Source organism: Thunnus albacares, chromosome 3 (assembly GCF_914725855.1).
Source record: "Thunnus albacares chromosome 3, fThuAlb1.1, whole genome shotgun sequence".
Taxonomy (NCBI): Eukaryota; Metazoa; Chordata; class Actinopteri; order Scombriformes; family Scombridae; genus Thunnus; species Thunnus albacares.
In genome coordinates, this window is record NC_058108.1 from 35,899,562 (window position 1) to 35,915,490 (window position 15,929).

General features: G+C 37.5%; 2 protein-coding genes across 2 annotated transcripts; both read left to right on the top strand.

Annotated features, from left to right (window-relative positions):
• The first annotated feature begins 5,292 nt into the window (after positions 1-5,292).
• On the top strand, positions 5,293-7,962 carry LOC122976671 (E3 ubiquitin-protein ligase TRIM39-like). The gene is made up of 3 exons (XM_044345290.1): positions 5,293-6,014; positions 6,102-6,172; positions 6,259-7,962. Exons 1-3 carry the CDS (start codon positions 5,738-5,740, stop codon positions 7,900-7,902), a joined length of 1,992 nt encoding a protein of 663 aa, XP_044201225.1. The 5' UTR covers positions 5,293-5,737; the 3' UTR covers positions 7,903-7,962.
• Positions 7,963-13,229: 5,267 nt separating this feature from the next.
• On the top strand, positions 13,230-14,946 carry LOC122974409 (E3 ubiquitin-protein ligase TRIM21-like). The gene has a single exon (XM_044342433.1). The coding sequence runs from the start codon at positions 13,300-13,302 to the stop codon at positions 14,944-14,946; it is 1,647 nt and encodes a 548-aa protein (XP_044198368.1). The 5' UTR covers positions 13,230-13,299.
• Positions 14,947-15,929: the final 983 nt, after the last annotated feature.

Consider the following 15,929-nt stretch of genomic DNA (forward strand, 5'->3'; position numbering starts at 1 on the left):
TGCTCTCCATTTTTGACATGAAACACAGTTATGCTGATGTCTACGTACTGCCTTGCATCCCCTCTAGATCCAAAATTTCCTCCTTATTTCAGCAAAGATCCTTTCCAAGCCAGGGTGATGCAATCTCTCATCATAATCCTGAATGATTAATTGTGTCACCTTGTGAGTAGGATCCAGTACGATTGGATGAATTGACTCAGATTCCAGTTGGCTTTGCTGCAGTCGTCCTCCTTCTCGAATGAGTCCAGAAGTACTGCACAATGTTGGGGCTAAGCAGAGTAAGCGACTGTGTGTTGGAAGTGATTTGTGTGATTTGAGACAGGCTATGTCCTCCCCAAAGTGGTCATTTTGTGCCTTTAGGAGGATTTTTTGTTCAGCATTCAGGAAATCAGCTGCAGAAGGATTTACAGTGGTCTGTAAACTCTTTCTGTAGCTTGTTCAAGAAGTTCCATAGCTTGTTGGTCTTGCCTTGATCTGATGACTGCTTTCTCACTGTATACAGGAAGGGTGTCAAGTCCCCAAAGCCTTTCAACATGGTAACGCAGTTCATCAGCAGGAGGAGGTAACAGCAAAAACATTGTAATTACTGAAATAACCAAACATGGGCATTCACTTTGGGCTTGAGTGTTACTGATTTAGAACTTTCAGCCTCCCAGTGAGCGTCCCAGATTTCATCCTGAACTGTCCCACATTAGGAAATGCAGTATTGATAGTTGACAGTTTACAACAGGCGGGGACAAACTGTAAAACACCTCTCAACTTCCTCATCTGATTCAGCAACAACTGCAGGACAGAGGAAAGTTAACACAGAGGAGCTGCCGTCGACACAATTGTCTCTGTTTCTGTCTGAAGGAAAATTAAACCGAGTTCTTCAGTTCTTTCTCAACAACTGATTCAAACACTGGTGAGTACAGCTGATAATATTTAGTGTGGTTAAACAACCAGCAATAACATAAAACTTACAGTTCTACACAGGCAAGTAGCCTACACTGTTTTCATTTATGACAGTTATCAAATGATCCATGATTACAATACACAACAAATAATAATAATTCTGTAATAAAATCCTCACAGTTGTCAAATAAATGTAAGTCAGACCCGTCGCCAGAGGAAATTTATTGTTCCTTCATCTGACTTTGGACACGTTTCTATTAAAGCTGAAATATATTCATTATTCAGAAGAACAACATCTCCATTATATTCCAACAACACTGATGAAGAATATTAAGGCATTAATTGATATGCTTCAATTTTAGAAATTATTTCAATTTTTAATTTGACATGAGTTCATTAGTTCTTGTTGTGAGGGGCTGCTGCACCTGTTGGATCATTATCTTTATGCAAGTTTTAACATAATATAACATGATCTAAATTGTTTTCTTGTTAAACAACTCTAGCAGGGTTAAAACATTACAAGACAAATAGTGAGTTGAACTTTGGACTTTATTGGGACTCTGAATTGCTGCAGAGTTGTAAAGGGTTGTAAAGGGACTGTTGTTACGCGTCCATTTTCACATACTGCAATCATTTCTGATATGATTGTTAGACTAAGTTCATAAGTGAAGCAAAGGAGTATACTTCATTAAAAACACAAAATGTAAAAAATTCCTTAACCCTAATTACCTGCAGCTTAATTAAATTCTTGCAGTATTGCAAAAATACACTTGCAGATATTTTACTACAATGTTTTGATGGCAGGACTGGCAGTAACATTACCGCAGAAACAGAAAATCAGACTCAAAAACATGAAACCATGGCGACAAATGCTGCATTTTCCATCTAAAGCCATAAATGTGTTGTGTGTGTCAAACTTAATTATGATTGACAACTGCCAAGTACCTCGCAAGATTGTTTTAACGTTATACACAACCTAATCCGACCCATTTGTTGAGCCTGCCATTCTGTTACACAACTAAACCAGACACAAAGATTGAGCTGTCTTTCCTTAAACCAGGTGAGTTTTCTCGAGTACAGAACAAAACATTTACTGTGTTTCAGCAGGTTTTAACACAAAACTTCAGATTTACTCAGAAAAAAAAAAAATCATGATTTTCATTTCATAATGATTCTCATCAAAATGACTTTTCAGATTTGTGCAAATCAAAATTGCTTAACTTTATATACCAGTAACCATATGAATTATCAAAACTTTTGTAAATAAAACATTTTTCAGCATAAGATGAAAAGAGGCTGTTGTCTCTTAAGGATTCTTAACACTTTTTCATTTGCCAGTTTTGTTTCCGCCTTCCAAACTGTTATTGGTGCATCATTCTTGCAGACATATTTTTCAGTGACGTGTGAATCATTCTTAAATAACAGCATATCTTTTACAATCTAAGTTTTATTCTCAGTGTGTAGATACAGAAAATCTGTATATATATTGTTCCTTTTAATCGATTATGGTTGGAGTTACTTTGATGAAGAAGATTTTACTTTCAGTGTCAAACTCATAAAATTCAAATATAGATGTTATTGCTTTTTTAATTTCCATAAATTAACCCTGAATACAGTTTGTTTTGTGGTGTTTATACTGTATATTAGTTATTTTCTTCTGACTTTTATCTCTGTATTTCCTGTCTGAATGGTAGTATTTTATTTTGAAAGGACCCTGGTCTGACGTGATAACCGTAAGTGGACGTGTCAATGGTAGCAGATCTCCTGGTTTATGTTGAGTAAAAACTAAATGTGGTGAAAACTCAGATGAGCTCCAGTTGAAGAGGTAACAAGGTGGTTTAATATCTTTGTAATATCTACAGCTAATATTGGTCCTGGTTGGATGGTTTATACCAGGGGCGTCGCTAGGCCTATTTTAGGGGGGCTTTAGCCCCCCCAAAATAAATGTACATTATTAGTTTAAATCATCAATAGTTTGTTCTCATTCATTTTTCATTAAAGTCGATTGAACTGCTACTGCGTCTCCAAATTCACAATGTACCTAAAACGCCAGGCACTAGGACCTGGGAAAGGCTGCTGCTGTTCTAATCCAGCGTTTCCATTGGCTGTGCTGCTCACTCAGAGCCCCCAGTAGAGACTTCAATGGTGGTCAGAAACTACTGAAGTAGTACTGAATTTTATGACGTAGGCCTATTACTCATACAAGGCATAAACTAACCTAAATGATTTTATGACATTTTTAGTTTTAGAGGTTCACAGATCAAACATCAGTCTGTGAATCAGTAACATACTTAGGACCTGCAACTTATCTAAGAGAGAGGAGATAGCATTCATTGACTTCAGTACCTTTGCTTGATCTGTGTCTGTTGTAAGTGGATGGAAAGCATTTAAGTCATATTAGAGCCGTGCCGAATACAAACTATGAAGGGACAGATCTATTTTGTTGATTTTACACCTATTGCTACTCTAAAAATTCATGACAAACAGACATTTTGGAGCCATTTAAAATAAAAAAAATCCTCCCCCAGCCCCTCCAGGTAAAGGCTTAGCCCCCCCTAACCATAAATCTCTAGTGACACCCCTGGTTTATACTAGACTCACTGCATAAGAGTGTAGAGGAAGATGTTGACATTACATGTGCATTTCTTCATCAGTTAAGTAATTATATAATTAATAGTGAACCTACTGTAACCCACAGTAGAGTCAATACATACTTTATGATACTCAGTTCTGTAAATGGGACACATAATGTGTCTGCTCAGTGTCTCAGTTACAAGGTTAAAACACACTTTGTCTTGTTGTAACACAAACATTGTAACACAATGAACTCCACACTAAACAGTTTCCATTAGTTAGGGAAAAACGAAATCACGTGATCTATTCCTTTTTTGTTTCCCAACGAAAATCCAGAAAACTAAATTCAAAAGACCGTGCAATTTTGGTTTAGAAATCAAGTATTTTTGTCAGTTTTGAACAGTAGCGGAAGTGGCTACATTAGCCTACCCATGATCCTCAGCGACGGTTGCTATGGTGAATACGCCAGCGACAGCCTTAACATACAGTCAGTATAACATTATGTAGTACTACAGATTATTGGTTACAATCGGGATCAACATACTTTACTGTACATTGAACTGTAAAGAAAATATGCTATGGACAAAGAAACGAAGTGTATGAAATATAAGAAAGGTGACAAGAGAATAAATTAAACATAAACAATTAATAAATAATTATATGATGTAACAGTGGAGGTTGAATAAAATGCTTCATCCCGTTTACACACACGCGTGGCTGTCGCTGGCATCTTCATCATAGCAACAGTCGCTGAGGATCATGGGTAGGCTAATGTGGCTGCTTCCGTTATCGTACAAAACTGACAAAAACACTTGATTTCTAAACCAAAATTGCACGGTCTTTTGAATGTGGTTTTCTGGATTTTCATTGGGAAACAAAAAAAGAATAGATCACGTGATTTCGTTTTTCGTTTTTGGTTTCAAACGAAAAAACGAATTAGGTTGATGTCCAGAGACCTGCTAGATATTCAATCCAACAAAGAATAATGATAAAACGAATCAGCAAAAGACAAAAACGGGCCGGGTTTGATTGGTTTTTCGTAATTTGATTCTGACACCGAAAAGTTTTTTTGTTTTTTGTTTTGAAACAAATAACAGATATAACTTTTTTGGGTTTTGAATTACAAATGAATTACGAATTATCCGATGATACCTGGAATGTTTTTATACTCTTTTTGTGGTAAAATTGCAGAAATTTTGGAAATATTACAAATGTTGCCCCGCTGGCCTGGTGGGTGTCAGGAGGGGTGTGTTCATACACCCTGCAGCTTAATGTAAAATAAAGAGGCAGAAAACTTTAGCTTGCATTCAGCTCGACTGCAGGATTTATTCTGCAGTGCTTCCCTCTACGGGGTTTTAGGTTCCTCCCAAGCTAAGTTTAAGCATCTCACTGACATGGTAACAAGTAGAGGACGATGAAATTTTGAATTTAATCACTATTTGACACAATAAAATAAAATAAAAAATATAAGGGTGTCTATTTTTTAAACACATTTAACATATTATTTTTGCAATGAATTGTACCATAATCCCAATGACTTTTTAACATCTTTTTATGTCATTTTTAATTCCTGTATATACATTTTTAACCCTTTACACTCTGCATATTTATGTCTGGTTTAAACAACATTTTTAACCCTTTACACAAGCAAAACAAAATAACACAATTTAAAAAAAAAAAACTACCAATGAAGAGTCATAGTGTATGTAATGACTTCCTTCAATAAAAAGCATATTGCATATCACAGAAACAACTATACTTCAGTGCTAATAATTAAATTGAATTAACATGTCATTATTTTCTATATTGTTTGTAATGTGTGCAATATATTTAAAAAAATGTTTTTATTGACACACAAAAATAAATACAAAAGAAATACAGAATTCTGACAATTAATTAACAAACTACAATTTCTGACCCCAACCCCCCAAAACCAATTTACAAATCTGAACCAAGCGATTACCCCTCAAACAATATCACTCATAAACATTATTACTGTCCTTTAATTCTTACTGTACTTATATCTTACAGCACAGGTAACATGCTAATGTTAATACTAATGCTAATACTGTAGAGCAGCTCTGACAGCAAAAGACAACAATTATTAACCAAAGTCAAAAAACAGAATAAAATAAAATAAAATAAAATAAAAAAGGATCAGAGACTTAAACACAATGACCATGGGGGTGAAAATCTGGCTGTGGACTAGTGTTTGTGGAAATGGCAAGTCCTTCATGTTGAAAATATTCTGTGATTTTAACAGGGAGAAATGAAGACAAAGGTGGACCTGTTGAACATTCTGGAGGATTTGAAAGCCGAGGAATTCAAGGGCTTCAAATGGTTTTTGCAGCAGCCTGATATCCTGGAAGGCCTCCAAGTCATCAAAGCATGCCAAGTGGAGAAGGCAGAGAGACGGGACACAGTGGATCTGATGGTGCAGACCTACCAACTTCCTGGAGCTGTGGAGGTGACCAAAAAGCTTTTAAAGAAGATCAACAGGAATGATCTGCTGCAGAGTTCATCAGACAGCAGCTCAGGATCAGAAGGTCAGTCACAGGAAGAGAGAAACTGCAACAATCTTATGCAAACAAGATATTAACTTGTTCACACCACATGCCATCTGTTACATCCAGACTGTGGAGGTCAGACAGAAACGTTACGTTCATGTTATTTATTTGTTTTAACATCTCTGCTTTCACTGACAGTGGAAAAGTCTTAACATACAATACATATTTCTACAATTTTTTTAATTTGTTTTTACATTTTCACTTTTGTTCTCTGTGTGCAGGTATGTCTGCTGCCAGCTGTCTGCGATCTGAAGATCAGTTTCTGTGCTCCATCTGTCGGGATGTGTTCACTGATCCAGTCACCACACCATGTGGACACAACTTCTGCAAAAACTGCATCAATGAACACTGGAACAGTAATGACCAGTACCTGTGTCCGATGTGTAAAAAGGTTTTCAACGCAAGACCTGAGCTGCAAGTCAAAAAATTGTTCTCTGAGATGGTTTCTCAGTTCAGACAGGAAGCTCAACAGAAAGCCAGCAGCAGCAGCTCAGAGCAACAAGCTGCCAAACCAGGAGAAGTTCCCTGTGACGTCTGTACTGGAACCAAACTGAAGGCCCTGAAGTCCTGTCTGATGTGTCTGACCTCCTACTGTGAGACTCACCTGGAGCCTCATCTGACAGCTTCACGTCTGAAAAGACATCAGCTGATGGACCCTGTGGAGAACCTGGAAGACAGGATGTGTATGAAGCACGATAAACCTCTGGAGCTGTTCTGTAAGACCGACCAGACATGTGTCTGCATGCTCTGCTCTGTTTTAGACCACAAGACACATGAGTTTGTTCCTCTGGAACAAGAATATGAAGGAAAGAAGGTAGAGCTGGGGAAGACAGAAGCTCAAATTCAGCAGATGATCCAGAAGAGACGACTGAAGATTCAAGAGATGGAACAGTCAGCCAACTTCAGAAAAGGAAATGCAGAGAAAGAGAAAGCAGAAGGTGTTCAGGTCTTCACCCCTCTGAAGGAGTCTGTTGAGAGAAGCCTGAATGAGCTCATTGAGACGATTGAAGAGAAGCAAAGAACGACAGAGAAACAGGCTGAAGACTTCATCAAAGAGCTGGAACAGGAAATCTCTGAGCTGAAGAAGAGAAGCTCTGAGGTGGAGCAGCTCTCACGCTCTGAAGACCACCTCCACCTCCTCCAAAACTTCCTGTCCCTGAAAGCTGCTCTACCCACCAAAGACTGGACAGAGGTCAGCATCCGTCCACCATCATGTGAGGAGACTGTGGTGAGAACTGTGACTCAGCTGGAGGAGAAGCTCAGTAAAGAGATGAAGAAGCAGTTTGAGGCTGAGCTGAAGAGGGTCCAGCAGTATGCAGTGAATGTGACTCTTGATCCCGATACAGCAAATCCTAAACTCATCTTGTCTGATGATGAGAAACAAGTAAATCATGGTGATGTGAAGAAGAATCTCCCAGACAACACAGAAAGATTTTCTATAAATCCCTGTGTTTTAGGAAAGCAGAGTTTCTCTTCAGGCAGATTTTACTTTGAGGTTCAGGTGAAAGGGAAGACTGATTGGACTTTAGGAGTGGCCAGAGAGTCGATCAACAGGAAGGGACAAATCACACCGAGACCTGAGGATGGTTACTGGACTATATGGTTGAGAAATGGAAATGAGTACAAAGCTCTCGCTGGTCCTTCAGTCATTCTCTCTCTGAAGTCTCAGCCTCAGAAGGTGGGGGTGTTTGTGGATTATGAGGAGGGTCTGGTCTCCTTTTATGACGTAGATGCTGCAGCTCTTATCTACTCCTTTACTGGCTGCTCCTTCACTGAGAAACTCTACCCATACTTCAGTCCCTTTCTAAATAAAAGTGGTAAAAACTCCGCCCCTCTGATCATCTGCCCTGTCAATCAAACTGAGTAATCACCTGTTTTATGTCAGAAATGTGTCTTTGTTTTTGAAGAGAGTAAATAAACAAACACATTCTTGTTTATTATGAGAAAAAACACAAACTAGGATTTCTATTTAAAATAAAATCTCTATTTAAACATCTGATCAAATCCACAGAACTTTAGTTTCATTTCTTGTCAAAAACACAAAGTTTCCAAAAAAACAAAACTTTCAGTTTGAAGTGAAACCACAGAAAACAAAGTGTGAATATTTCACAGTGTCATAAAGCTTCATTGTAGAGTTCAGCTGAGACCATGACTCCACAGAATATGTGTCAATATTTTACAAGCTGTAATAAGTGCTGAAACACTTAATGACAGAACAACAGAAATGAATTGATTGATTGATAATCGTTTAAATTATTTGTCAGACAAACATTCTCAGGCTCTATCTTTTTAAATGTGAGGTTTTGCTGCTACTCTCTGCTCTATATGATGGTAACTGGAATATTTTTGGGTTTTGGACTGTTGGTCAGACAAAACATTCAAAAACACCTTGAACTCTTAGAAACTGTGATGAATATTTTCACTATTTTCTGACATTTTATAGAGTAAATAATGATTCAATATCAGGTTAAAACAAGGTTAATTGTTAATGAAAATAATCATTAGTTGCAGCTCTACAGTTGATTAATAGAATATGTGTATAATGTGTATAAAGGATTTTCTTATTTTGTCTGAGGTTTGTTTAGTTTCTGTCCACTTTGGCCAATTTGTTTGTTTGAATATTGAATAGATTGATTATGATTTAAAGAAATCTGTAAATATGTGATTGTAAAAATCTGTTAACTTAACTATGTCTGTAGTTTTAATGTAAAGCTTTAAAAACATGGCCTGAGTAAGCAGTGACTTGTTGAACACCAAACACAAAAAATAAAAGCTGGTTTACAGAGAAGCTGTGTTTGTGTTTCTGTTACAGTTCATTAACAATCACAAATGTTTTTCTGCTTTCTTTACCAAACACTTATTAGTCTACATATGCAGCTTTGTATCATCATGTTTCAATATTTTCTCTCTGCACTGATTATTGTTTTTTACTTAATTGACCTACAATCTATTGAGAGGTTTGTTTTCTACTGAAGTAAATTATCCAGATGTTTTTATTGTTGCACATTGTTAAACTTCATGTCAACTGTACAGTAACCAATATTTCAATTAAAGGAGATTCTGCAAACTCGTTCTGTACCAATAGAACAAACTACTATCAGCACAGAAAACCAGTCTGGACCAACAGCCTGTGGACTCCTGTTCCATGTCAATAGTCAGTAAATTATTGTACTGGTTTGTAGCCGTTTTTAAAAGGTTCAGTAATTCCCTAAAAAAGATGATTTCTGTAGTTTTTAAAGGACGAGTTCACAATTGTTCAAATGTGTCTTAAAACAACAGTCAGGAGCCCAAATGAACATTAAACCTGTTTTTCTTGCTGTAATCATTCCTCAAATCCATGATACGATCCGAACCATGAGTTTTGTGATCCGTTGCACCCCTAGTGTTAACAGGTCAGCTTTGTAGATTATATTTTTTATGTCATGCACATAGATAAGAGTGTGTAAGTCATGTATTTGATACATGCATTAATACTTTCTGATGTGAACCTACACTTTTAGATCTGTGAATGTTTTTAGTGTTCAGTCTTTCTAGTATTCAGCACTGATCTGTTTCTGTATCACATTATAAGCTTTGTGGTTCTTTATATATTTCTGTATACTAAGAAAATACATAGGAAACAGATGTAAATCATGTGATATTTTGTCTGTTTTTGATGAGAACATAAATCTGTTGTCACAATAGAACAATACTATAAATTTGAATTTCACTTTGTTGGTAAAATCACACATCTGAACCAGTCCATGGCTAAAATGAGCTCTTCTTTGTTTAGAAACAATGTGTATATGCTAAATGTCTTTAAAGAAGCAGCCTTTACACCACTCAGGGGTTTTTGTTTTTAAAAGCAAATTGTTTTATTGGCATATAAAATTGCCCCCCACCCCTCTGATATCATCAGGTGGGGGACAATGATATAGTTTGATGCGGTATGTTGGTTTTCCTCCAGTCCTCCCCAATTTTTTAGGTCACCAGCCGCCACTGGTGTGGGAGCTGAATGCAGCTCATTTTTGTAGGATACAGCAGAAAGGTCTATATAGATACAGTACATTATATACAAACTTTGTATGAAGTTTGTATATAATGTATTGTATGTATGTACTATATGTGTTATTATCATTTATTTTACAATAATTATAGGTCTTATATTTATTATTCAGTAGTGGGGATGACCTATGAGAGGAAGGGAAAAATAGAGTGAGGGTAACAGTTTAGTGATAAAGTGCTGTAGAAAAATACCATCAAAACTACAATTTGTAGCTCTGTACTGCAGTTTTTCCTTTATTAGGGCCCGAGAACCTAGCGGTTCACTCACACTCTCCATTCAAATATATGAGTATTTATCTGTGTCCAGCTGCAGTTACTTATTGTCTCTACACACCTGACAGTACACATGTCAATCACACTTTGACCAGGTCATGTGGGTCAAAAGTCTTCACTTTTCTAAAAAATAGACTTGATGAAAATTAGGAAATTAATTTGTTTTACACACAAACTCATCAAGAGTTTCCAATTTACTAATTGAAATTCAAGTGAATGGGCCCAAAACTTGCTTAATTTTGATGACACAGGTGTGAGCAAGACAGACATGTCTCACCCTGCAGAAAATTCTCACACTGTTGAGATTTGATGTTTCACCATGACAGAGGAAGTTGCTATAACTTTATTGTAAATGCTCCAGTCTGCACCAGACTTCTCCTGGCCCTACGAAATTTCAGAAAAGCCCCAGCAGCAGGCAAAATAGTTGACAAAGGAAGTGATGTTCATCTCCTTCTTACACTGTCTGAAAACAGCCCAGGTCTGAAGACATCTACATGCCCGTGACAGAAGCCCTTCGATTGTGCCGCGGCCCAATGTGCGCGGAGGCGTGAGGGCCCGTTGCTTGCAGCTTTAATTGTTACTATACTTCCACCTGCAGCTCAACAGGGAAACACTGTCCGAGGAAACACAAAGAGGGAATTTGATGCTAAAAAGACTGTAAATGTGTCAGATATCCACTTGATATGATTAACTCAGACTGCTGAAGCTGAATATAAGCTTCACATCTACTTTTAAATGACTGTGTAGACACACTGTGGATTTTGGCCTCCATCACTTCCATTGAAAACACATTTGAAGGATCTTTTAATATCCAGTATGAACAGGAGGAATGATTACAGCGAGGAAAACCTCTTTCACTGTTCATATGGACACCTGACTGTTGTTTTAAGACACACTTGAAATACAGTGAACTCGTCCTTTAAGTTACACCGCTCACCATTAACATTTAGGACAGTTCAATCAAAATTTATATACTTTGAGTTAAGGTGAGTTAAGTTTGTAAAAAGGTGCCCAAACTTTTGCATACAGCTGTATATACCTATACACTACAGGATCCTTCTCACTGACATATTTGCACGTTCACTTATAATTTAAGGTATTGTAATATATATTGTATGTAGATTATTTTAATAAATAATTGAACTGATTTTTTTTCTATTTCAGTCTCATTTATTTTATTAAAGTAGGACTTCATCTATTTTCTTGCTGTAACTTGAATTTACCACCAATGAACAATAAAGTTTTATCTAATAAAAGGTTTCTGTTACTGCGATGAAATTTCTTAAACAGGGAAGATCATTACAGTCATCAAGATTTACTAAAACAGGTTGAGGATTCAAACCATCCAACTCCTGCTAACAAACACTTTTTAATTCTTTAAATGTTCCAAACCTCAGATTGACAGCAGAGCTGCTGACATGACGTTAGCTCTGTGGCTAACAGGGTTCACACTACAACTCCCAAACTCCCAAAGGACAGTGCTGGCAGTGTGAAGCATCACTCAGTACAGAGATGATAGATTCTACATTTATCCCTGTCAGGTCTGTGGTGGTTCACCACAAAACAACTAATTGGTTTTACAGTTAAGGAACAAATAAGGTAGAACATGAAGCAAAATATAGAAATCGTATCTTTCACCTCATTTTGTGAAGTAAACTGGAAACTGTTTGTAGAAGTTAAAAAATGTGTTTTTGAAATAACTGTTGATTTAACATCAATGTTGACCAGACGACATTTGTTGAACTCAGTTCAAGATAAAGAGAAAAAGAAGTTAATAGTTACATGAAAACTGGCTGTCAGGTACAGTATCACCTTTGCTCCATGATATTTCACAATAATCCTGTAAGTCAGAAGGAGGAAACAAACTCACAGTCAGAGCTGCAGTAAGAGGAGGAGCAACACCGGAAAGATAAGACAGCTGCAACGTCACTCTGCAGAAATGAAACTGAAAGTTTGTCAGAGCGACAGCAGAGCTGCAGTCGAGTCTCTCCACTTCTGTCCAAATAAATATTAAACTGAGTTCATCAAGTCTTTCTCAACAACACAGCAGAGTCACTGCCAAACACTGGTGAGTACAACTGATCATATTTAATGTTTCAACAACCAGCTTTAACACAGCAGACAGGAAGTTCCACTCTTTTCATTTCATACTGACACTTGTGAAATAAGTGACAATATAACTAAAGATGTTTTTACACAGATTCAGTGAAACAACTTTAATTGTTTTTTTAAACAGTCTCTCTGTGTCAGTTCTCAGGACTTTTGTAACTTGTAACTGAATCTCTGTGGTTTGGAGTTCAGCTTCACTCCAACCTTCCTGGTCTTATTACTATTTACTGATCACTTCCTACAGACACACTGCATTCTATTTCCTGTAGCTGTTTCAACTTAAAAGCTTTCTACCAACAAGCAGCAGCTTTTATTGTGAAGCAGCTGGAGGTAATAAAAGGTGTTTGTCACCAAGTTAGCAGAGCTTTGTTAGCAGTGCTATTCTTCAATAACAGTTGGTCTACACAACAAGATATGGACATATTCTGTGTTATGTTGTCAGTGGTTCATTTTAAAGATTGTATGGAAGAATAGTACAAGCAGAAACAGCCACAATGAGCTGTTAGATAAAGAGCTGCAGATGACAGTCTCTTACTGTGTTTGTGTAAACCAGCTCACATAAAACACGTCATCAAAGTAAACAACAACTTTAAACTCACCATGCAGCCTTGTGGATAACTGTTTGAGCTGCCAGCACGACTTCAATGATCACGATTGCTCACGACTCCGTTCACGTGTTCCCATCCCGATCAATAACAGGGAAAATATAGTTCAAAATTACTTCACCATATATACGTTATACTTAATACAACAATAATTATCCTTATTTCTTTTTGAACAAATAATTGAAATTTAACTTTGAATAAATTGTTTCTTTTTTCACACTCAGTGTGTAGATATGTCTGCTGCCAGCTGTCTGCGATCTGAAGATCAGTTTCTGTGCTCCATCTGTCTGGATGTGTTCACTGATCCAGTCACCACACCATGTGGACACAATTTCTGCAAAAACTGCATCACTGAACACTGGAACAGTAATGACCAGTACCTGTGTCCGATGTGTAAAAAGGTTTTCAACACAAGACCTGAGCTTCACGTCAACACATTGTTCTCTGAGATGGTTTCTCAGTTCAGACAGGAAGCTCAACAGAAAGCCAGCAGCAGCAGCTCAGAGCAACAAGCTGCCAAACCAGGAGAAGTTCCCTGTGACGTCTGTACTGGAACCAAACTGAAGGCCCTGAAGTCCTGTCTGGTGTGTCTGACCTCCTACTGTGAGACTCACCTGGAGACTCATCTGACAGTTTCAGGTCTGAAAAGACATCAGCTGATGGACCCTGTGGAGAACCTGGAAGACAGGATGTGTATGAAGCACGATAAACCTCTGGAGCTGTTCTGTAAGACCGACCAGACATGTGTCTGCATGCTCTGCTCTGTTTTAAACCACAAGACACATGAGTTTGTTCCTCTGAAAGAAGAATATGAAGGAAAGAAGGCAGAGCTGGGGAAGACAGAGGCTGAAATTCAGCAGATGATCCAGAAGAGACAACTGAAGATTGAAGAGATGAAACGATCAATCAACTTCTGCAAAGGAAATGCAGACAGAGAGAAAGCAGAAGGTGTTCAGGTCTTCACTGCTCTGAAGGAGTCTGTTGAGAGAAGCCTGAATGAGCTCATTGAGACGATTGAAGGGCAGCAAAGAACGACAGAGAAACAGGCTGAAGACTTCATCAAAGAGCTGGAACAGGAAATCTCTGAGCTGATGAAGAGAAGCTCTGAGGTGGAGAAGCTCTCACACTCTGAAGACCACCTCCACCTCCTCCAAAACTTCCCGTCCCTGAAAGCTGCTCCACCCACCAAAGACTGGACAGAGGTCAGCGTCTATCCACCATCATATGAGGGGACTGTGGTGAGAACTGTGACTCAGCTGGAGGAGACGCTCAGTAAAGAGATGAAGAAGCTGCTCGGTGAGGCTGGGCTGAAGAGGGTCCAGCAGTATGCAGTGGATGTGACTCTTGATCCTGATACAGCACATCCTCATCTCATCCTGTCTGATGATGAGAAACAAGTAAATCATGGTGATGTGAAGAAGAATCTCCCAGACAACCCAGGGAGATTTTCTCCTTGTGTTTGTGTTTTAGGAAAGCAGAGTTTCTCTTCAGGCAGATTTTACTTTGAGGTTCAGGTTAAAGGGAAGACTAAATGGGATTTAGGAGTGGCCAGAGAGTCAATCAACAGGAAAGAAAACATCCCACTGAGCCCTCAGGATGGTTACTGGACTATATGGTTCAGAAATGGAAATGAGTACAGTGCTCGTAATGACCCTCCAGTCCGTCTCTCTCTGAAGTCTCAGCTTCAGAAGGTGGGGGTGTTTGTGGATTATGAGGAGGGTCTGGTCTCCTTTTATGACGTAGATGCTGCAGCTCTTATCTACTCCTTTACTGGCTGCTCCTTCTCTGAGAAACTCTACCCATACTTCAGTCCCTGTATTAATGATGGTGGTAAAAACTCCATCCCTCTGATCATCTGCCCTGTCAATCAAACTGAGTAGAGTAATCACCTGTTTTATGTCATAAATGTGTCTTTGTTTTTGAAGAGAATAAATATACAAACACATTCTTGTTTATTATGAGAAAAAAACACAAACTAGGATTTCTATCTAAAATTAAATTTCTATTTAAACATCTGATCAAATCCACAGAACTTTAGTTTCATTTCTAGTCAAAAACACAAAGTTTCCAAAAAAACAAAACTTTCAGTTTGAAGTGAAACCACAGAAAACAAAGTGTGAATATTTCACAGTGTCATAAAGCTTCATTGTAGAGTTTGGCCGAGACCATGACTCCACAGAATATGTGTCAATATTTTACAGGCTGTAATAAGTGCTGAAACACTCAATGACAGAACAACAGAAATGAATTGATTGATTGAAAATCGTTTAAATTATTTGTCAGACAAACATTCTCAGGCTCCATCTTTTTAAATGTGAGGTTTTGCTGCTACTCTCTGCTCTATATGATGGTAACTGGAATATTTTTGGGTTTTGGACTGTTGGTCAGACAAAACATTCAAAGACACCTTGAACTCTTAGAAACTGTGATGAATATTTTCACTATTTTCTGACATTTTATAAAGTAAATAATGATTCAAAAACAGGTTAAAACAAGGTTAATTATTAATGAAAATCATCATTAGTTGCAGCTCTACAGTTGATTAATGGAATATATGTATAATGTGTATAAAGGATTTTCTTATTTTGTCTGAGGTTTGTTTAGTTTCTGTCCACTTTGGCCAATTTGTTTGTTTGAATATTGAATAGATTGATTATGATTTAAAGAAATCTGTAAATATGTGATTGTAAAAATCTGTAAACTAAACTATGTCTGTAGTTTTAATGTAAAGCTTTAAAAACATGGCCTGAGTAAGCAGTGACTTGTTGAACACCAAACACAAAAAATAAAAGCTGGTTTACAGAGAAGCTGTGTTTGTGTTTCTGTTACAGTTCATTAACAATCACAAATGTTTTTCTGCTTT